The following is a 24,218-nucleotide window of genomic DNA, read 5'->3' on the forward strand; positions in this document are numbered from 1 at the left end:
CAGACTGCAGTATGATCCACTCATCACTGGCAAGGAGAATTTGGACCTGCCGTCTTGGCCTACCTCTGGACTGCCCTCTGCAACCTCTAACACCTCTTGGCCTTCTGCTAGGCTGCAGCCTGGGGCTTTCCAGGCTGGAGCTCCCCAGCGCCTCAGCCTTTCCCCAGCCCTGCTCCACTCAGGCCAGACCTTTCTCTCTCTGAATGCAGAGAGAGACTGCCTGGGCTTCTGGGTCACAGTCTCTTATAGCGGCCAGCTGGGCCTGATTGGGGCATGGCCACAGCTGAGCCTACTTTCCCCAATCAGCCCAGGCTTCTTGACCCAGCCATAGCCCTCTCCTGGGCTGTTTTAAGCCCTTCAGGGCAGGAGCAGGGGACTGCCCTGCTACAGGGCCCCACTCACAAAACTCCTGACTGGAGGGAGGAGTTCAGCTTCCCTTATTGGCTGGGACACACTACTTAAACCAGAAAGAAACTCAGGAAGTTGTCTAAGCAACTAGGTAAATCCTTGACTGGCAGCTGCTAAAGACCCTGCCTACTTCACTGACTCCTGAGCCCTGCCTGTTCCTGGTTCCTGCCTCCCAGCCTGTTCCTCCTTATCCCAGGCCCCCGTTTGTTCCTGGTTCTTGTTTTCCTGCCTCACTTCATGTCCCTGCTCCTATGCCCTACCCCAGACACTGAATCCGGCTTTGACTTCTGACTGGCTCCAGCTCTGACCTGTGGCTTGGCACCGGACTCTGACTCCTGGCTCTGGACTCTAACCATTAGACATGACCACCCTTGCCCTAGTCCATACAGCACCTGATCATGTTCTGAAATCTTGCAATTCTAATTCTATTATTTTTTTTTCTGTACATTTTTAAAAAGTTGGTTACCATCCCCATTATCATTTTGCAGAAAAGAAATTCTGAGATGCAGAGAGGAGATATGACTTGGCCAAGGTCACACAGCTTGAAGAAGCTTACGTTTCTTGGTGTGAGCGCTTATATTGCATAGAGCAATGTATCTTTTTTTTTTTCTTTTTTAAGTCAGAGGTGCAGATTGACTTTCAAAGTATCCAGGACCTTAATCTCCATGCAAAATGATTTCTTTGAAAGGTCAGGAGCCCCACCCTGCAGCTTTTCTTGTGGCATGAAGTATGGGGTAATTGAGGGAGGAAATAAAAATGAGCTGGCACTGCTGAATCACTGCAGAGATCTAAATCTAAATGAATTGTCAAGTGTGTAGGCAAAACACAACTCAGGAGATTTACACTGTCGTAGCTGACTGGGTGGGGCAGGGATGGCATGGAAGAGCTTCTACTTAAAGGAGGAGGGAGGGTAGGAAAGCTGACTGACAGGATGGTAAAATGAAAGTAAAAATAGCTTTTTAGTGATGGTGTGGCTATTTAATCTAGACCTGGAAGGATATTGATAAATTGGAGAGGGTTCAGGGAAGAGCCTCAAGAATGATTAAAGAATTACAAAACATGTCTTATAGAGAGAGAATGAAAGAACTTAATCTATTTAGCTTAACAAAGAGAAAGTTAAGGGGTGACTTGATTACAGGCTGTAAGTGTCTATGTGGGGAACAAATATTTGATAATGGGCTCTTCAGCATAGCAGAGAAAGGTATTTGAGGATCCAGTGACTGGAAATTGAAGCTAAATAAATTCAGACTGGAAAGAAGGTGTACATTTTTCATGGTGAGAGTAAGTAACTATTAGAACAATTTGCCAAGGATTGTGGTGGATTCTCTATCCCTGATAATTTTTAAATCAAGATTGAATATTTTTTCTGAAAGACCTGCTCTAGGAATTATTTTGAGGGAAGTTCTGTGGCCTGGTGTTAGAGAGGAGGTCAAACTAGATGATTACAGTGTTCCATTCCGGCTTTGGAATCTATGGTGAAAACTAGTGTAGTCAAGTGATTTAAAAAATCAATTGCGCGATTAATTGCACTGTTAATAATAGAATACTATTTATTTAAATATTTTTTGATGTTTTCTACATTTTCAAATATATTGATTTCAATTACAATACAATACAAAGTGTACGGTGATCGCTTTTGATTACAAATATTCACACTATAAAAAATAAAATAAATAATATTTTTCAATTCACCTCATACAAGTACTGTAGTGCAATCTCTTTATCATGAAAGTTGAACTTACAAATTTAGAATTATGTACCAAAAAAACTGCATTCAAAAATAAAACAATGCAAAACTTTAGAGCCTACAAGTCCCACCCAGTCCTATTTCTTGTTCAGCCAGTGGCTCAGACAAACAAGTTTGTTTACATTTGCAGGAGATAGTGCTACCTGCTTCTTGGTTACAATGTCACCTGAAAGTGAGAACAGGTGTTCTCATGGCACCATTGTAGCTGGCGTCGCGAGGTATTTACATGCCAGATGTGCTAATCATTCATATGCCCATTCATGCTTCGGCCATCATTCCAGAGGACATGCATCCATGCTGATGATGCTCGTTTTAAAAAAAAAAAATGCATTAATTAAATTTGTGACTGAACTTCTTGGGAAAGAATTATGTCTCCAGCTCTAGTTTACCCACATTCTGCCATACATTTCGTGTTATAGTAGTCTTGGATGATGACTCAGCACCTGTTGTTCATTTTAAGAACACTTTCGCTGCAGATTTGACAATATGCAAAGAAGGTACCAATGTGAGATTTCTAAAGCACTTGCCCCAACATTTAAGAATCTGAATTGCCTTCCAAAATCTGAGAGGGATGCGGTGTCTTTCAGAAGTCTTAAAAGAGCAACATTCTGAAGCAGAAACTAGAGTACCCAAACCACCAAAAAAGAAAATCAGCCTTCTGCTAGTGGCATCTGAGTCAGATGATGAAAATGAACATTCCTCGGTCGGTACTTTGCTTTGGATTGTTATCTTGCAGAACCCATCATCAGCATGGACGCATGTCCTCTGGAATGGTGGTTGAAGCTTGAAGGGACATATGAATCTTTAGCGCATCTGGCATGTAAATATCTTGCAACGCCAGCTACGACAGTGCCATGAGAGCACTTGTTCTCACTTTTAGGTGACATTGTAAACAAGAAGTGGGCACCATTATCTCCTGTAAATGTAAACAGACTTGTTTGTCTTAGCGATTGGCTGAATGAGAAGTAGGACTGAGTGGACTTATAGGCTCTAAAGTTTTGCATTGTTTTGTTTTTGAGAGCAGTTATGTAAAAAAAATATATACATCTGTAAGTTGCACTTTCAGGATAAAGAGCTTGCACTACAGTACTTGTATGAGGTGAATTGAAAATTACTATTTCTTTTGATCATTTTACAGTGCAAATATTTGTAATAAATAATATAAAGTGAGCAGTGTACACTTCTATTCTGTGTTGTAATTGAAATCTTTATATTTTGAAAATGTAGAAAACATCCAAAAATATTTAATAAATTTCAATTGGTATTCTGTTGTTTACCAATGTGATTAAAACTGCGATTAATCATGAAAAAAATTGAGCTAATTGCACAAGTTAACTGCGATTAATTGACAGCCCTAATAAAAACCTTTAACATTTAAACTGGTAAACTCCTCAGGGCAGGGGCAGTTTCCTTTTGCAGTATTGCCAACCCTAAATGTTAAAAAAAAAAAATCGTGTCAGGCTCACTAAAATCATGAGATTGGCTTTAAAATAATGAGATTATGTAAAAATAATAGATTTTTATCTGTCTTCTGCCTTTTGAGCCTTTAGCACACATGGGGCCACATTTTGAAGCTTTCTTCACAGTCACAAGGGCTAGAAACTTACTTCTTCTTTAAGAATGAAGGCTGAAATCACATATCCACTTGACTCCAGGAGCTGAGACTTTAAGGAAAACAATAATTATGAGACTTGTGATAAAATCATGAGAGTTGGCAACACTGCTGCTGTGAGTTCTCCACAACGCTAAGCACCCTACGAGTGTCTCAACATATAATAAAAAATGTTTCTAACTAGCATCTGCTCTTAAGTGAGATCCTGCTTCTCGGTGAACTACCTGGCTACACTGAATTACAGGGAGTCAAGTAAATTTCTCGGTCTCTCATTGGAGAGTTAGCACCTCCTGTGTTTTTGCTCTAACTTGAAAACAAAGCTCCATCAATTCTTGACAGCATCTACACTTGCCTCATTACAATAATGCATTTCTGACAGATGAAATATTGGGTTTTCCTCCTGTTTCATCATGCCCTCACTCCTGACATCTCCCTTCAAATCTTTGCATCTTCCCTCATGCTGCTGCTTATTCCTGAAACAGTTTAAGGACGTAACCAAGAGACATTGGATCACCCATACTGGTGTGCTTACATGGCACTTCTGTGTATCATAATAACTTGTATTGTTCTGTACCCACTCATGGCTTTAGCTTGTGAACTCTGTGAGGCACATTGGCCAGCTGTGCTTGTGTGCATCTTAGTGCACTATATAAATTGTAATAATAAAATCCCGGTAGATCAATAAATCTAGTTGGATTTATAGGCATTGGTATTTCCCCATCCTCTTCTGGTCACTGTTACTAAATATGTATGCAATGCCATATGCCTGGCGCTTTACAAACTTTAAAAAAATGCAAAGAGTTGATCATTTTGAATTAGGTGAACTCTGGGAATGACAGTACCAGAGGGAAGTGAGGACTGGGGTAATTGTGAAGAAGGTACTAACTGAAACTTGTGTGACGCATTGAAGTTTGAGAATAAGGCATAAGGAAGTGAAGCACAATGTAGTGGAGCAGTTGTCAGCTGTCAGAAGTGAGCCCCTAGAAATGAATTTTGAGGTGGGTATTGAAGGCAGAAAGTGAGGACACTTGGCCTTCTGGAAGAGGAAGGCTACCCTTGGCCTGAGGGCAGCCTGAAAAAAATTGTGAAGTCTGCAAATAGGAGGAGACCAAATGATGAAATTCTATGGCCTGTGCTAAGTGGGAGATCAGACTTAAACAATTGTAGTTGTCTCTTCTGTCTTTAAAATCAGTGAGCATTAGACACAAGGGGGAGATAGGTAGAATCAGGCAGAGGAAGAGTACAGGTATTTGATGCTTAAAGATACAGTGGCTACGTCTAGGTTACCCGCCATATCAGTGGGTTAAAATCGATTGCTCGGGGATCGATATATCGTGTCTCATCTAGACGCGATATATTGATCCCCGAGCGCGCCTATATCGATTCCGGAACTCCACCAACCCCAACGGAGTTGCGGAATCGACAGAGGGAGCCGCGGACATTGATCCTGCGCAGTTAGGACTGGTGAGTAATCCAATCTTAGGTATTCGACTTCAGCTACGTTATTCACGTAGCTGAAGTTGCGTATCTAAGATCGATTTCCCCCCGTAGTGTAGACCAGCCCAGTGAGCTGGTGAAGGGACTAAAGGTGTGATCTGCCAAAAGGTGGGTGAGGCTGTTGCATAGATTGAAGTAGGAGGAAGTAAGAGTTGAGGCTGGAAAGGAGAAGGGTACAGTAATCTAGGTGAGAGAGAAGCAAGGAGAGAGACAGGTTTTCAGCAGTGGTGAGGGAAAGGAATATGTTCCGCTCTAATAAAGGACAGGTCTTGAATTAATCTACACAGGGATCAGAACTCCTCCCCTTATTCAGGATATCTGTTCCAGTGTGTCATGGATATCTGAAGTCTTATTGACCAAAACGAAGAAGCCGAGTCTCTGACAGTCTGTATGATGCTCGGAAGTGAAACAGACCAAGGAAACAAATATGTACAGGCTGATATAACAGCCCTTATCCCTATAGGACTGAAGTGTATGCAGTCGTCAGTGTGTATGTTTTACAGGGCAGTGTTCTTCCAGTGGGACAGATGTCAACCCTTATTTATGAATCCCATCATCTTTACTACTGGGGAATGACCCATGGAAACTATCGTTCTCAGCATGCCAAGCTCCATTTTGCTCAGAGTGGGAAGGCTGCTCAGATCAAACTCAAGCATGGCTCATTAGGAGCTGAGAGCTCCAAAGACCATCCCACCCCCGTCACTGCTAATGTCTGTAGCTGCAACCTCCTCTTGGCAAGTTGGCCATGCAGTTGGTGGCTGGGAAAAGTCTGACATTGACCGTGGTTTGGGCTGTCATTAGAGAGCACTAGAAGCTGTTATTTCAAGGCCAGAACTACTGTCACCAGATCTGTGATCAGTACTTCAGTGTGTGTTCCATTCCATCCCCCACTGTTCCTTCTCTGAAACACCCAGTCCCCCAAAACAATCTTCCCCCTAGTGTAATCTCTGAACAGACTGCCTTCTTTCCACTGCTCACCTTGGGCACACATCCTCTCCCTTCCTCCACTCTCTGCACCCTTCTCTCTACCTCCTCAGTTCCCAGTTTCATGCCTCACTTGCCCCCCGGGCAGGGTCTAGACTCAGCTTTCTCAGCCTGGTTGGGATTAATTGGAAACCTCATACAGCTGCTTTGGGTCATGACTCCCAGTCGCTCTCCTTTCAATACCATGAAGAGGGGCAGCACTAGAGGGAATGGGCGCCATGCTTAGGAGCAGCCAGGGAACCACTGAGGTGGCTTCACTTTATTCCTAAAAGGCTGAAGAACTGGGAGCAGATATTCTCCGGTCTGAAGGCTGGGAAGGGCTTTCCCCCTCCTCCCAGCGAGGGAGGTATGGAGTCCTTTCAGGGCCAGCAGCAATTAGTCTGGCAGCCATTCGCTAATGCCAAGTGATCATCGGGGGCAGGACCTAGATCCTCGTGCCCAGAGGTTCTGGCCAGGTACCATTATTCCACACTAAGCAGTATGGAGTCTCTGCAGAAAAGGTGATGTGAAAATGCTGTGCATTTCTGTCCCACACCTGTTGTTGTTTATTTGTTAATTTATAGTGCCCATATGTCTGCTGATTGCTTCAGAGAAAACAGATCCATCCCCTAGAGAGCTTACAATCCAGGAGATGGACATGACAAGTGAGGGTGTAGCGTACACAAGGGTTGGGGTAAGGAAGGACACTGGTTAAGTGGATGTTCAGCTGGGCATATGTACGTCTTGGTTTTTGTTCATTTGTTTTTTAAGTTTAAAACGGTCACGTTTTGTAGGTGCTGGTGTGGAAGTGTGTCTTTTGGAGGGACTGGAATCCTGTGAGGCCCATGATTTGGTTGTCATTTTGGAAGGGTGCCCCAAGTATAAGGGGAAACTTGCAGAAGCATGGAAACATTTATGAAAAAAGGCAAGAGGTGTCCCAGCTGATCTCTCTGGCAGAGCGCTTGGGATGGTCACCAGGAGACCCAGTCAGAAATGTAGGCAGGGAATGTGTGATCTAAGTCCTTGAAAGCAAGAACAAGAAAATCACATACAAAATGAATTACAGCTCACAAGGGAATTTCCCACGGCCACACATCACGTCTTTGTCAGAGCTGGGCCTGGAACCCTTTCTGCACTCAAACCCTTTATGAAGACCCACTTTGTCCATGAGGCCCCCAAATCCCCGCTTCCCCCAAAAAAGGTAAGAATGCATATGATTTTATTTTGCATTTGCACTCAGTTTCCTGCACTCCCAACACATCTCGTCTTTCTGTACCTCCTAGACTACAAGCTCTCCTGGGTGGGGAGTACATTGTGTTTCCGTTGCTTGCCCTGTCTGAGCAGCTTGCCAGTCTCCTGATTGGCAGTTCTGTACTGTAACCAGGAGGATAGCCGCCTTGGCACCGTGCAAAGGAGAGGAACTAGTTAGCAATGATGGTTTGTTAAGCAGATATGTGACTAAAAGGTGACAAAGACTTTCTTAACAGCTCCTCTGCTGCCACTCACTGAAAAACAGGAAATGTCTGTATCCCCAGGGCAAGGACTCTGACTTGATTCTGGTTATATGGATCATCTCCGAAGCTAATTATCCCCTTACGGAGTAATTTCAACTGTGTATTTCCTTCATAGAAAGACTTTTTAAGGAAAAGCCCCTAGAGAATCGGGCAATACAGTTTTTATAATCCTACGAGGAGCTTTAATTCCTGATTTTACGTGACCAAAGAGGTACAAGTGAAGGTTCCCATAGGTCCATATTATTTTCAGATTTCAAAATACATGTGTTTTCCTCATCCTTTAGAAACCAAGCCCTGCTGTTGACATGGCTTCCTCTGATAATCTTGGCAGAAATCTTTTCCGTCTTTTGGGTATTTTCAAGTGCATTACGGCATCATTCCTCCCAACTGCTTATCTCAACAAAATCTCTCCACACCCCCATCCTCTGATATCCTTGCTTGTGGTTTGGCTACCCGAGTGCGCTGACGTGTCCCATCCAGTCCATGTAACTGGTGCCGTGTCTGACAGTGAAATCCTTCTCTTCAACCAACAATTGAAGCGGGTTTGGTGTACTAGAGTCTGACTAAAAGGATTAACAGTTATGTCTAAACAGACACATTCCAAGTACAGCTGATCAGTTCCTGCAGAATCACATGCAGGTAACATAATTGCCCCTAGAAGAAGGGTCTATTCTCAGTTCATCTTTACCATCTTTAATTCCTTGGGGGAATAAAACTACATTATTGCAAACTTAAACATCAGGAAATTAAAAAGCTGAGGCTGCTTTATAATTCTGCCACCGTAGTATGGTAATCTTTAATTGCATGGTCACATTTCCCAAATAATATATCCTCCAGTTTATCTGCAACTCAAATATGTGTGAACCTGCAGGACTGTATGTGCCAGTTAAACAGTTCCTGTAAGTCATTTATATGATGAGGACACAGACTTGGAGAAAATTCTAGAGGTGAATTATTACAGCGTAGTGAAAATGTGTGCTTGGCATGTATAAGAAGATGATTGTATGCTCTTCAAGGCAGGGGCCATGCCTTTCTATGCGTTTGTACAGCACGTGTAACAATGAGGTCTTTCATCCTGATTGGGGTCTCTGCATGCTACTGCAATACGAGTAATAAAGAATTCAGGGCTGTCTAGCCCTGTCTGGAAGGCTATATTTGACCATTATAGCATTGAAATTAGTGTAAGTGTACAAGGATGTCAAGATTAATCTGAGGTGAGCCGTGTGTATCTAGGGTTCTAATTGTATTTGAAAAATAATGTGTGGTCATATTATTGAAGCTTATCATACTGCTTATGTACAAAGGGACTTGAGTGACCTAAGGCTGCATGGTCATCCTTAACCGGGGTATCTTTGGAACACTCAAACTTGCCAACTTAAGGCTGCATAAAGATACGGTCTTGATATTTCCATAATTCTTTCTACTTCTTCCCTTTGAGGATCTCAAAGCACTTTGCAAACATTTAATTCATGAAAAACTTACAACTCCCTTGTGAGTCAATTAAGGATTATTAGGCCTGTTTTACAGCTGGATAGCCTGAAGCACAGATAGAGTAAGTGACTTCTTGTTCAAGACTGCACTGTGAGTCGATAGCAGAGCTAGAAATGGCGTATGAGAGACCTGGCCCTCCCAGTCCTGTGCTCTGATTACCAGACCATATTTCCTCTATTGTTATGCAAGGCGAGAACACACTGATTAGGACTTCTAAATAAGTCCCTTGGAAGAGGGAAGATGAGGTCACTGTTTGGATTTCTATATTGTACAAGTAGAGGAATCCAAAGGGAAATATCTTCCTTAGCCTTGTTTAGTAAATCTAACACGCAGCTGTAATTTACAAGGAAATGAATAGGAAGAGGAATTTTGTGACTTCAGCTGTGTAGGTAGAGTGGATTGGGATGCCACGAGAATGTCTAGGTTTCTTTGCTTTCCTTTTCAAAGCTTGGTTATTACTGTAAGCAGTGCATCAATTTACCCTCTTTTCCCTTCTCCTTATCCCCTGAACATTTTCCCCATCATGTTATGTTACATGTTATCTCCTCCCACTGTGTTCATCTTTGGGTTTACATATCCTGCCTGATGCCATTGTTTGTTTACACTACAATACGTGTGGTTCTCCTCTAAGAACAGCAGCGTGAGGTTCCATAAGAATTTTTTGTGGCACCCTGTCACGTTTGCTAAGCAAATATTAAAAAAATGTTTGTCCTAACTGCCAGTGCTATTGGCCCAGCTTGGTATCTGAAAGTAAAACTTGTCCTTTGTGGCTGTTATATCACCAGTAATTAAAATCATTCTGGCCAAATTTTTATTTGGTGCACCTGTGCAACGCTGTCATCTTCAAATTCTGCCATGAGTTACATCTGTGTTCAGTGGGGTTGAACAGGTGTAGTTGAAGGCAAAATTTGGCTCTGCACTTAGAGTTTACTTGCAAGTCAGTTATGATGCATGAGGCAGATTAGAATCCAGCTCAGTCTCTGGGAGCTGTGTGCGCTCTTTAGGACTGGCAGGAGTGGTCAGCGATAAAAATGTGTTGTTTCTAAAATAAGAAAATAGAATTCTGGATACGTAGGGTTCACATCTGTTGAGTAAGATGACATCTTCCTGTTTTTAACTGAAACCACATTTGAATTTAAAGAGAAATAAAAGCTGAAATTGTCTATTTGCTGAGATCTTTGGCACAAGCTCTTGGCAGAAAGTTTATAAAGCAACCTGGGATGCTTAACACCCTTTTAACTGAAGTGCCTCATTTCTGAATTCAAGAGGAAAAAAGACTTAATAAATACAACGACATTTGTTCGATAAATGTGCAGGAGTGTCTAAATAATGTCTTGGAATCCATATTTTGACAGTTACTTAAAAACAAAGTAATTCTGGATTTATACAGTAGGACTTTTATAGTGAAGTGCTCTTTTGTTTTCTTGTCCAAAAACTGCTTTGTAAGCAGGGATTCACTATAATAGGCAAAGACCTATCTGGAAAAGATCCCTCACCTTTTATACCGTAAAAGTAGTGGCAGCACCTCTTTTCGCCCTCTCCATTTGCAGAGCTGAAGCAGTAGTAGCAAAACTGGTTCCTCTTCTCTCCTTGCAGGAAACAGCTGCATCAAGGCTGGAAGTCAGATTCCTCCTTTCCCCTTCTTCCATAGGTTACTCCCGAACCCCTGTCCTTGTCTGCTTAGTCAGAGCAGAGGGGCGGGAGAAGGAGATGCCTATGGAATGCAGCTTTTAGCGTCTAACTGGTGGATAACGTATTTTCCAAGGTGTCTAGCACAGTAGAATCTGCTTATAGGAGGGTGAAAAATAGTAAAGCTATACTGATTGCAGTAACCAGAATTAAAGTCCTTTTCAATCATGCCACCACCATTCGGGATTCTAATGCTGCTTCACAATAAATGGAATTTTCATGCTTGAAGATTACTTATAAGTGGATTCTACAGTTCAGGACTAATGTACATATGCCATTACATCCTTGTAATGTAATGTGAGGGCCCAAGAGGAAATGAAGGAGAACAATGAATACAGGACCAGCGCTAGGGGTTTTAGCACCCTAGGCGCTCGGCAATTTCGCCGCCCCGCACTCTGGTGGAGCTGCCGCAGTCGTGCCTGTGGAGGGTCCGCTGGTCCGCGGCTCCGGTGGAGCTGCCGCAGTGATGCCTGCGGGAGGTCCGCCGGAGCCGTGGGAGCAGCCAACCGTCTGCAGGCACAACTGCGGCAGCTCCACCGGAGCCGCGGACCAGCGGACCCTCCACAGGCACCACTGCGGCAGCTCCACCGGAGCAGCCTGCCACCCCCTCCGGCAAAATGCCGCCCACCAATAATCCTGGCGCCCTAGGCGATTGCCTCTGCCGCCTAAATGGAAGCGCCGGCCCTGAATGAATAGCAGAAAAGGAACAAGATATTAGGGAAAGAAAAGACTGAATGTTTGAGATCTTTCTTCTGGATAATAGGGTCTGTTGAATTAATGTGGCTAGAATATATAGGCGAAAGGTGTTAGCATAACCCAGTTACTGTCTAATTTAGTGTTAAACATGGGAGAATTGGCTACAGAACTATGGGAACAGATTTTAAAAATACGGTGCTTAAACTAAAAACACCACTACAACCATTACTTGCTGTGTTGTCTGTTTGGTCCCAATCCTGCAAACAGTTATGCACATGCCTACCTCAAGTGTTTACAGTCTACACCCTGATCCTACAAGCTCCTCGGAGCAGAGACCTTGTCATCTTTAATGTCTATAAAGTGCTGTGCACATCTGTTTGTCTGCTCTGCTTCTTTACATCAGCGTTGGACCTGGGGTTGAAAGACATTAGGCAGCCATGAGCTTTTTCTGACAAGTTTTACTCCTTCCAAAGTAATTGTACAAACTCATCTCTGCAATGAGGACCTAAAGTAGCAGTCATGACTCCAGATTCTCTAAATCTCATTGGTATGGTTCCTCAACAAGGAAATCACCTCTCCACTCTGACAGAGCAACAAGTCAGGAGGTAGGATGCATAGGTTCTTAAGGCCAGAAAGGACCCTTATGGTCATGCAATCTGATGTCTTGTAACACAGACCATAGATATACTCAGTAATTTGTGCACCAATCCCAACTTCTATTGTTTAAAAGAGCGTCTATTAAAAATAGGGCTATCAAGCAATTAAAAAAATTAATTGCAATTAATAGCATGATTGAAAAATTAATCATGCTGTTAAACAATAATAGAATATCATTTATTTAAATATTTTTCTATCCCAACAAGTGTGGACTGATGCATCTTCATTTTCATCATCTGAATCAGATGCCACCAGCAGAAGGTTGATTTTCTCTTTTGGTAGTTCGGGTTCTGTAGTTTCCACATCAGTGTTGCTCTTTTAAGAGGTCTGAAAGCACGGTCCACACCTCCTTCCTCTCAGATTTTGAGAAGTAGTTCAGATTCTTAAATCTTGGATCAGGTGTTGTAGCTATCTTTAGAAATTTCATATTGGTACCTTCTTTGCATTTTGTCACATCTGCAGGGAAAATGTTCTTTAAAAGAACAACATGCTGGGTCATCATCCGAGACTACTTTAACACGAAATATATTGCAGAATGCAGGTAAAACTGAGCAGAAGACATACCATTGTCCCCCAAGGAGTTCAGTCACAAAATTAATTCACACATTTTTTAATCAGCGTTATCAGCATGGAAGCATGTCCTCTGGAATGGTGGCCGAAGCATGAAGGATCATACGAATGTTTAGCACATCTGGCATGTAAATACCTTCCAATGCCTGCTACAAAAGTGCCATGCTGATACTGCTTCTCACTTTCAGGTGACATTGTAAATAAGAAGCAGGCAACATTTATCTTCTGTAAATGTAAACAAAATTGTGTCTTTTAGAGATTGGCTGAACAAGAAGTGGGACTGAGTGGGCTTGAAGGCACTAAAATTTTACCTTGTTTTGTATTTGAGTGCAGTTATGTAACCAAATATATCTACATTTGTAAGTTTCATTTCCACAATAAAACATCTCACTCCAGTACTTGAATGAGGTGAACTGAAAAATACTATTTCTTTTGTTTATCATTTTTACAGTGCAAATATTTGTAATAAAAATAAAATAAAGTGAGCACTGTACACTTTGTATTCTGTGGTGTCACTGAAATCAATATATTTAATAATGTAGAAGAACATCCAAAAATATTTAATAAATGTCAGTTGGCCTTCTATTGTTTAACAGTGTGATTAAAACTGAAATTAATCATGATTAATTTTTTTAACCGCATGAGTTAACTGCAATTAATCGACAATCCTTATTAAAAATATGTTCAGCCTTATTCTACTATGCCATTCTCAGTGCCACTGTACTTTTTATTCCATGCAATTCTGATAGTCATGTAAGTGACAACTGCTGTTAAGTCACGTACAGGGCAGCTGAGACATGGGGAGGTAAAGTGACTTGACCAAGGTGTTATAGTGAGTCAGCGGCAGAGGTTGAACTAGAATCTGGATCTTCTAACTCCCGATCTTGTCCTTAAGGCATTAAGAACAGCTTTCTCTCTTGTTCAGAGTTCATGAACCTGTTTGAAGTAACACAAGATCCACTGTTATTTACATAGTAACCACCAGTTATTTTGTAGATGATTGATTTATTACTGCCTTGCTTTCCCTCCTAGAAACATGTGGGACCCACTTTTTCTGTCTGGACTTCTGTGCCACTAACTCAGCTCTTACTCTCCTCTGCTGTTGTCAAGTTTCTGTGTGTCTTTTAACAACTGCCCCTTTCCCTACCAAAGGTGGTTGCATTTCAGTGGTGGGTGAAATATTTCCTATACATAGCTGGTAACTCACTTTGGGCTGAAAGGTGCTAGGTAAGTATAAGGTAACATGGGGGAAATCCTGACCCCACTGAAGTCAATTGGCCTTTTGCCACTGACTTCAGAGGATCCAGGATTTCACACTGTAAGGTGGTTGTTCTGCTAACCTATTATTGAAATCAGCTTTTTGTTTTTTAAAAAAAGTAAAAAGTTTGAATATCAGTAAATGCTTAGTGCTTCAAAGCATGTTTCTTAGAGTGCAAAAACTTAAGTAATTCTGCATCTCACCTTTCTAGAGGTTGGACAGAAGCCATGTGTATAGTTCTAGGATGTTTCCATGGTTTCTTAATCAAGTACAACATAGGAGGGGAGGAGGAACATTTCTGGCACTTAACTGCCCTTCCAGATGATTTACGATTTTACATAAGCTTTCCCTAAACTGAAGGGGTTTTTTTAGGGTTGGCACCTCCTTCCCTGTCTCCATGCCCTGCTAGTTTTGTGTTCAGTGGCCCATGGTTATTAAAATTCTTATCAATACAGGAATTTCTGTGGAGTGTGCTTGTTTTCTGGGATCTCAAATGCCTTCTGAAGTTATCGGCTTAGCCAAAGAACAAGTTTCTGTACCATATTTTTAGAAATAAATGTATAAGGTTCAGTTAATATTCACATTCAATTACAGTAATTAAATTGTCGGAATCAGAACTTGCCAAGGGAATTAACAAATCCTTTCCTGGTTTGCCCCAGGGTTAGTGACACTCTGTCCATGAGGACATTTTGTATATCAGCGAGGGCCAGTTTTGGCTTGTGTCCATTGCAGAGAAAACTGGGAGACCATTTGTCATTTTGTAGAGCAAGTTGTCAAAATCATCTTGCAGGTAGATGGAAAAAGAAAAGAAAGTGACCCGTTTAAATTTGCTTTACCAGGGCAGCTATTTTTGATCTGCACCAATGTTGCTTGATAGGACTCAAACTGGAAGGTACCTTGTTACAAAGACTGGGCTGTGCTAACAATCTAACAATTTATTCTGTGGATTCTGCCTTGTCAAGGTTTTCCGGCATCTGCCCTCATCAAGTGTAGAAAAATTGTGGGGGGAGAAGCAGGAATTCAGCTTTAAATAACATTTCTTAATAACAGAGTCCTACAGTTGCATTAACTGTGCTTAAATTCCCCCTTTTAAACAAGGTGTATTCCTAGAGGAAAAAGTACCTAATTTTTTTAAGTGCCCATGCAAACATTACTGGAATCTCAAGTGTAACATTATTTTCGTTCCACTAGAATAACTCTCTTGAGAGCAGATATGAGGAAGTAGCCACTCTTGATACGTTGGTAATGACACAAACCTGCAAATTCTTGCTCACACGAGTAAATATTACTGACATGAGTAAAGATCTGTACCTGGAAATCATCACTTCAAAACTTAGAAAACCCCACTTCAGCTAGCCAGTTAAATATCATACCCTAAAGAGGACTGAGCCCACTCATGTATGCCACCAAACAATAACTGCAGTATTTGAGATCAGTCGTTTTATATTCTCCCCATTCACTGCTGCCCTTCACCCTGTGCAGCAGTTTAAATCGATGTGGCTATAAAATGCTAGCTACCATTCTGATTTGATTGCATTTTACACCCACTTTGTGCTGGTACAAGATAAGAACGGCCATACTGGGTCAGATCAAGGGTCCAGCTAGCCCAGTATCCTGACTTCCGACAATGGCCAATGCCAGGTGCCCCAGAGGGAATTAACAGAACAGACAATCATTGAGTGATCCATCCCCTACTGTCCACTCACAGCTTCTGGCTGTCAGAGGCTATGGACACCCAGAGCACAGGGTTGCATCCATGACCATCTTAACTAATAGCCATAGATGGACCTATCCTCCATGAACTTATCTAATTCTTTTTTGAACCCCATTATACTTTTGGCCTTCACAACATCACCTGGCAACGAGTTCCACAGGTTGACTGTGTGTTGTGTGAAGAAATACTTTAGGTTTTTTTTGTGGGGGGAGGGATAGCTCAGTGATTTGAGCATTGGCCTGTTAAACCTAGGGTTGTGAGTTCAATCCTTAAGGGATCTGGAGCAAAATCAGTACTTCATCCTGCTAGTGAAGGCAGGGGGCTGGACTCAATGACCTTTCAGGGGCCCTTCCAGTTCTATGAGATAGGTATATCTCCATTTAAAAAAAAAACAAAAAACTTTGTTTTAAACCGGCTGCCTATTAATTTCTTTAGATGGCCCCTGGTTCTCATGTTGTGAGAAGGAGTAAATAACGCTTCCTTATTCACTTTGTCCACACCAGTCATCATTTTATAGATCTCTATTATATCCCCCCTTTGTTGTATCCTTTCCAAGCTGAAAAGTACCAGTCTTTTTAATCTCTCCTCAAAAGGAAGCTGTTATTTTTGTTGTCCTTCCCTGTACCTTTTCCAATTCTAATATATCTCTTTTGAGACGGGATGACCATAACTGCATAAAGTATTCAAGGTGTAGGTATACCGTAGATTTATATAGTGGCATTATGCTATTTACTGTCTTATCAATCTCTTTCCTAATAATTCCCAGTGTTCGGCTAGCTTTTTTACTGCCATTGCACACTGAGTGGATGTTTTCAGAGAATTATGCACAGTGACTCCAAGATCTGTTCTTGCTTGTTTGTAAATAATGGACACCATAACATGCTTTGTATTTTCAATCCAGTTTATTTCTATCGCTTTATTAAAAAGTTAATCCTTTTCTTAATCCAGTATGTTCATTACTCAATCCAGTGGTTATTTGCTTCTTATTTTATGTATATTGTCTAAATACAGAATCTCCTCTCAAACTATGCGTGTGTAGAACCGCTGTTGAGTTCAGCAGTGGTTCTTGGTGTGAAAGCCTTGCTAAATCTGGCCTATAATGGAGTTTGTTCCTTCTGATAGTTTTGCTGTGTGTGTAATATATAATATATTAAGGGAACATTAAGGTTGCAAAGTCAAGCACTCAAAAGTTAAGAAATGCGAGAATTAAGGTTGCTTGAGCATTATTGAAAAAAATTATTTTCCCCCAGCCTCATTATCAGCAGTGAGCCATTTTTGCTGAAATCTTCCCAGAATGTGCAGCCTGAGGCAGACACGTGGCATGGAAAATGTCAGCCTGGCAAAGTTAGAAAAAAACAGAAAATGGTCTTATAATGAGAAGCGTCCGGCAATCTTAATGAACTATATTAAGTAGTGCGGTACTATGGTCAAATGGGAAATGATGGGAAATGATACGAAACAGTTATGAAAGAACTTTTCAAATGATCACAGGTGTTAGATGAGATTTGTTACTTCAATCTCCTCCTGCCAGTGCTGGAGTGTTCCCTACAACATATGTTCTAGTGCTTTAAGTATCTTCTGGGGATGAGGTTTCCACCTCTTCCCTTTGGAGACTATGCCACAGATTAATAGAGCTTGCTGTATTTTTTCATCACTATTTTGCATCTTGTGGAGACATTTGTACCTGTGCAAAGTGGGTGTAATACACTATTCGGATTTGGGAGCATTTTAAACATGCTTTGCATTTGCGTAGATGACTGCATATGGTGCAAACCAATAAAGAATCAGGCCCCCTTAAGTCTCTAAATGTTCCTTGCCTTAATTTTATCTCCTTATTCCTCAGTATACCCCCTTGTGTGATACCAAAACATTGGCAATGTTCACAAAAACTGTAGTATGGTCTCTCCTTTCCCTTGCCACAATTTAAGAAGGTGGATTGGTTGGTTCCCTGTCCCCTTCACACTGCACTAATTTCTAGATCCTGTTCCCACTGAAATCCATGGGACTTCTGCCATGACTCTGAGTAGGGGCTAGGGTCTGACCCGAGATACTTTTCTTGTTTTCTCTCTCTTTAGATGTTGAAATGCAAAAAAAAAAAAAAAAAAAACCTTTAAATCCATATGCTGAAAATCTTTTCCCTGATGGCCTTTAAATTATTTCCCCCAGGAGGACAACACCTGTGCGGATTCTCCGGAAGAGGACAGAAAAGAAGACCATGGGATGGCCAACCCAGTGGACCATAGTAATACAGTGACCAGCACCATGACAGTGCAAGAGTATTTTGCCAAGCGCATGGCAAAACTTAAGAAATTCCAGAAAGAACCAGAGAGTGAGTTAGCTGATCCTGGCACGACTGCGGCTGAAGACTTAGAGTCTTCACAAGGACTGAAAACCAGATCCAAAAAGAAGAGCCGGAAAAATGCTGAGGCAGAGAACGTGAACAGTTATGAAGAACCAAAGGTGAAACGCTCCAGAACAGATGGCTTGTGGGAAGAAGAACTGGAGACAGCAAACACTGAATACCAATCAAGGAAAAAGAAAAAGAAAGCTAAAGATCCACGCAAAGGTGAAGATGTCAGTTGTGATGGAAATTCCTGTGTTTTCCCAGGGAGTGGAGAAATTTACCTTGGAACATCTGACAGGAAAAATCTTGGTGAAGAAGACTCTGAAATAAAGCAAAAGAAACCATATAAGAAAAAACACAAAAAGCAGAAAAAAGAGGCAGCTGAGTATGTCGATGGAATGCAGAGAAAAAACAAGAAACATTTGAGTTAACTTAGCACCATCTTGGACTTCAGAATTTGTTAGAGGTCGACATGTTGAATATGAAGCCTTCTGTAAATGCTAGCCAGACATCAAAATGTAGTTCATCCCATGTGTAGCACACTCTCTGTCAGTACTGAAACCTCAGACTCTTTAAACACAGCTCTTGTTGGCAGGGCGGGAATACATTGTCTCGTCATAGGTGGGGATGAAGCATGCTATTAACTATTGGACAACAGTTCATACATGTAGTTAGGCTCTGCCTGTGCTCGAGTAATCCACATCCCCACACACACACCCCCACACACACACACCAGCAAGAGCTATACTTTAGCACAGTCACCTAAATCTACTCTCGCTTACAGTGGTATCATTTCACTGAAGTCAGTCACCAGTTGCTACTGTGAGAAAAGAATAGGACTGTGTTCTAATAAAAAATGCCTGCAGATCACTACCCCATCCACTGCCCTCTTCCCAGCCATGCAAAAATTTAATTCTGTTGCATTTTTTTATCACCCGGTTTCTTTTGTGCCAGTGCAGTTGCCTTCTGTGAGTCTGAGCATGTGCCATATAGATGTGTAGAACCTTTTCACTGATTTCCTTTTGCAGCTAAAATGAATTTTGCTTCCTCTTAAAATGCCTGCTCTAATTAAAGGATTATGCCCATGTGTCAGTGCAGGAGAATGGAACGAAATAGTTCCTTTTGTTCCCTAGCCAGTAGTTAACTATTGCCAGGTAGGTATTATGTTGTTACAGAGCTACACAAGAATTCTTTTTAGTAGCCTCGTCCATGTAGCTTAACTTTGAGTTTCAGGCCGCAATTCTGGTATTTACATTGACCCATTCCGTGTTCAGAATGTCACACCTGAGAAGCTTTGTATGTGGCATACCTGTTAGCAAAAAAATGTAAACAAATGCAGCTGTTCACATGCATTGAGGGAAGGAGTTGCCATTTGTACAAGGAAAACCTAATTGATTAGTACAATTTAGCTGTTAAAATTTATTTTTTTTAAACTGGCTATTCATTAGAAATGGAGGACAGCTAATGTTGAGACACACGACTCCCGTGGAGCAGTTTTGTACACAAGTGTAAATGTTGAGGACCAAATTCCGGTGCACTTACTCAGATAGAGTGATGGCATCGCCAAGAGATACTGGAGTTAGGGTGGCAGAATCAGGGCCTAAAGAAGCATTTTCCCTTGGACCCTTTTACAAACCTTGAGCCTGATTCTGATTTCATTTACACCAGGAAGGAACTCCACTGAAGTCCGGAGAGTTACTCTGGATTTCAGTCAGTGTAACCAGGTAGAGCTTGGCTTTTAATATTGTTTTATTGCAGCTGTGCATTTGAGTCTGGGCCAGTCTCTCTTTATATCACCACTTTTTAAATCTGGAGTAACTCCACTGGCCTTGTCCTGACAGAGAAAAGGGGAGGGTTTGTTTTTTTTATTGTGTTAGTGTAACATGATTGAAAATCCCACTGAGGTGCAGGCTAACGTGTATGAACCTGCATTAGCTGGCCGTGCTGTAGCCTGAGAGAAGCCTGTGCTGCAACACGGCCCATTAACATTGCTTCAGACCTGTTAACCTTCATCTCACTGGGCCTTTGCAATTGTGTCAAGCTAACACAATTGAAAAATGCAGCCTCTTTGTCCATCTGGTCATAGCCATTTCCTGCTGTGGGATTACTCCAGATTTACATCAATAGAAAAGCAGATTTTGGCTACCTCTACGTTCCACACTGAACTGTTTGCCTTTTAATCCCTGTAACATTTACTTTTCAGTGCTATGCAAATATTGGCCATCATGATGCTGCTATGGCTGGTGCTGCTACATGGCTTTCATAAGCAACATGTCACTTGCACAGTGTGAGTCTACTACAGAACTCCAAATAAACTGCAGACCTGAGGTAGAAAAAAAGAGTCATTTTTCTCAGTGAAAGGGGCCAGCTAAACATGCTGTGATTTGCGGCGTGAGCGTTTTAAGTGGTGTGGGCCTACTTCTGATCAGCAAAGCAGAATGGCACAGGCAACTTACTGCTCCCAATAGGAGTGCTGCCTATTGAGGGCCAAAATCTGACCTTTGACCTTGATTTTTAACTCTGCATTGGCTGAGTGTTACTGCATTTATCGTGGATGAATTAAAACTCAAAGATGCTATTAAATGAATGGTTTTTTCCCCAATTAACTTTGATCTTTTGTTTGTTCTCTGTATTGGACTTCACTGAGATACTAACATTTCTGGAGACACAAAAGGCCAGATTCCAATCTCAGTCAAAACAAGTGTAAAATCAGGAGTAACTTCTTTTTAAGGCAGTGAATTTACAGCAGTTAAATATAATGTAACTGAGATTAAAATCTGGCCCAAAGATTCTCTGCTTGTACAAGAAGAAGTGCAAATTTCATACTAACCCAGGAAGAGTGTGCAATTTTACATACTAGAAAGTCCTTCAAAGCTGAAGTAAATCTGGGTTGTCATGAAGAGGAATATTTCTTTAACAATGGTCCAAAAGTGGAGAAAGCCTTTTGAAAAAGGTGTTCTCTAACTGGCCTCCATTTTTGCAAGTATAGTTTTGTATTTTGCTGTTTGTTTTATAATTAACTGCTGGTGCAAATGCTGTTAGAACTTACACCCCAATCTACCTAATTTCCAGGGACAGTTAGGTAGCTAGCAACATGGATGCAGTGCAGTGTCCTGTTGAAGTCAGTGGGGCCCCATGTGAGTGCAGGGTTCTGCTCCCGCAGAGCACAGTGCCAGAATCAAGGTGGTAGCTATTAAAATGTGGTGCTGGCTTTCCAGACTGCTACTGATCATACTGCCAAGGTCACCATGAAAAGTGACATTTTCACATGGCCATAGTTGCCTTGATGTAACTCAGAAAGTTACATGTTCCTACAGGGCAGGTTTAAACAGGGTGCGGGATGGAACTTATCTCTCAAAGGCAATCAAATTGTCTGACAACAAAAAAAATCAGAGATGCAATGTTTTCCTTCATTCTCGTGTATCCTTGCGAAGCCCCTCAAATGTGGTAGAGACAGAGAGGAAGATTGCGGAAGAAATTCCAGATCTCAGTAGTAGTTATTCCTTTACATTATCATGGCACTTAGGAGTTGCTCCCATGGTCCAGGACCCCACTGTGCACTATACAAACCTAGATCTATCTACTTATATGACTAAGGCCCTACCAATTCAATGGCCATGTAAAGATGTGGACCGTGAACTAAGCACTTGCCCATGAAATCCCATCTCCCCATGCTGCTGGGAGTGTCTCAGCTAGCTCCTAACTGCTATTCCAGGCTGGGCTGGGGAAAGACAGGACTTGTCCTTCCCCTGCACCACTACTTTCAATGGGGAAATTGGAGCCACCTCCAGAGGCAGCAGTGAGGGTGGCAGCAGCCCTGGAGCTGGGCTTAGAGCTTCCATCCGTGTAGCTTCTGTCAGCATCTGGGCACCCTGTGGCATCTGCCAGGGCTTGGACTACCTGGGCTTGAGGCTTGAGTCCCCCGCAGCTTCTTCTGGTGCTCAGGGCTTCTGCTCCCTGCAGCTCCTGCCAGGGCTCAGGGCACCCTAGCTTGGGGCTTCCACCCCATATGGCCCACTCGGGGCGCTTGGGCTCAGGGCTTTGTCCCCCGTGGTTACTGCCTGGCCTTGGGGTGCCCATTTTTCTAGGGCCCCCCAAATTGGCTGGAGCTCCTGGGCACAGTTAATCTGCCACTGGCCATGGCTAGCAGCTAGGAGCCCCTTGGTGGGGCATCCTAGCAAGGAGGAGATTGGATCTACCTGGGAGCCTCCTGCTACAGGAAGCTCTGCAGCTGCTGCATTTGGAGCCCAGCTCTGAAGGCAGCACAGAACTGACGGTGGCAATCCTGCACATTGCACCACTCCCCCCCACATACAGCAGCTTTGGGGCCCCCAAAACCCTTTTTGGGTCAGGACCCCACAGTTACAACACCCTGAAATGTCAGGTGTAAACATCTGAAAATATGAAATTGACCAATTTTCAAATCCTAAGGATGTGGAATTGACCAGAATGGCAGTGAAGGTAATAAAGTACATTTACAGTAGTTTCTCTGGCTTAAGTCTTTAGACTTGGCGAAAATGCTCCTGCCTTTTTTACAGTGTTTGGAGCAGAGGGCAGGCAGGTGGCTGAGGTCCTGCACTTGGTTTCAGCCAGAAAGGGACCTGTCAATCAAGCCACTCCTGGGAGGTTAGTCCCTGCAGATAAGAGCAGAGGCACTTTGGCTGCCCCATTTAGCTCCCTGTGCATGGAGAAGTGTGAGGGCATCTCAAGTGAACTGTGGCCAACGGCACCCCACATTTATAACATGCCCTGCTCAAGGTTGCAGGCGCTGAGGCTTATCTGTTTGAAAGGCAGGCACTGAATTTTCTCTGAAATTGGCTTAGAACTCTGTTAGCTAGAGTTCACTCTACTCTTAGGGGTGACAAAACTTCTGGCTTAAAGTTGGAACAGAAGCATGGAATAGTGTGTGAAATCAATAGTCCGTCTAGTCCAGGCCCCTGTCTTCTGGGAGCAGCCAATGCAAGATGCCATAGAGGGAATGAACGGAACAGGGAAATTTAGCCAGTGAGCCCATCCCCTGTCATCCAGTTCCAGCTTCTGACAGTTGGAAGTTTAGGGATGCCAGAGCATGGGGTTGCATCTCTACCCATCCTTGCTAATAGCCATTGATGGACCTATCCTCCAGGAGCGTATCTAGTTCCGTTTTGAACCCGGTTATAATTTTGGGCTTCACAACATCCCCTGGCAATGAGTTCCACAGATTGACTGCATTGTGTGACGAAACGTTATCTTATGTGCGCTTTAAACCTGCTGCCTGTTAATTTCATTCAGTGAGCCCTGGTTCTTGTGTTATGTGAAGGGACAAATAATTGCAATTTCTCCACCATTTTTAATGTATACATCTCTGTCATATCCCTCCCAATCATCACTTGTCTAAACTGACCTGTCCCAGTCTTTTTAATCTCGCCTCACGTGGAAACCATTCCATCCCCTAATCATTTTTGTAGCCTGCCCTGTAATTTTCCCCAATTCTAATATCTCTTTTTTTAAAGATGGCGTGACCAGGACTGCACGATGTATTCAAAGTGTGGGAGTACGGTGGATTTATACTGTAGCATTGTGATATTCTGTCTATTATCCCTTTCCTAGTGGTTCCCAATGGCCACATATAAAAACTGAAGCATCTCAGATCAAGTCCCTCTGTAGCAACTGCAGTGGGCAAACTGCATCCGTGAGAGCTATGCATGTTCCCTGTTGGATTACTCTGAAGGCACTAACTGCACACGTGCACCGTATCCTGGAGACAGATAAGAGTCAGGTAAGTGAGTCCGGGGCATATTTGAATTGCGAGCCCAATCGCTACCAGGAGTTACAGGCTGCACGTGTAGGATTCCTCCCCGGAAGTTTGCTGCTGCTGCTCTTTCTAGACCAGACCTCCAAAACGCAGACTGGGGGACTAACTACCTCCTTGATTGTTTTTTAAAGGAATTTAAAAATCTGTCTTGACATCCAGGAAATCTCCTGGGCCTTTTAGACTTCAGAGAAGTTGCCTTCCTGTTGTGTTCTCCGATAACAGAGACTGAGATCAAACCCACTTGTAAATAACTAGATTTAATCA

General features: G+C 42.5%; 1 protein-coding gene across 2 annotated transcripts in view; it reads left to right on the forward strand.

Annotated features, from left to right (window-relative positions):
- The window catches only part of PINX1 (PIN2 (TERF1) interacting telomerase inhibitor 1), a 76,568-nt gene extending 55,806 nt beyond the window's left edge, over positions 1 to 20,762 (forward strand). For both annotated transcript variants that reach the window (XM_050948911.1, XM_050948912.1), the window contains exon 7: positions 17,983 to 20,762. In XM_050948911.1, coding sequence (XP_050804868.1) covers positions 17,983 to 18,591 — 609 coding nt within the window. In that variant the 3' untranslated portion in view covers positions 18,592 to 20,762. The remainder of the gene's footprint in view (positions 1 to 17,982) is intronic.
- Positions 20,763 to 24,218: the final 3,456 nt, after the last annotated feature.

Source organism: Gopherus flavomarginatus, chromosome 4, assembly GCF_025201925.1.
Source record: "Gopherus flavomarginatus isolate rGopFla2 chromosome 4, rGopFla2.mat.asm, whole genome shotgun sequence".
Lineage (NCBI taxonomy): Eukaryota > Metazoa > Chordata > Testudines > Testudinidae > Gopherus > Gopherus flavomarginatus.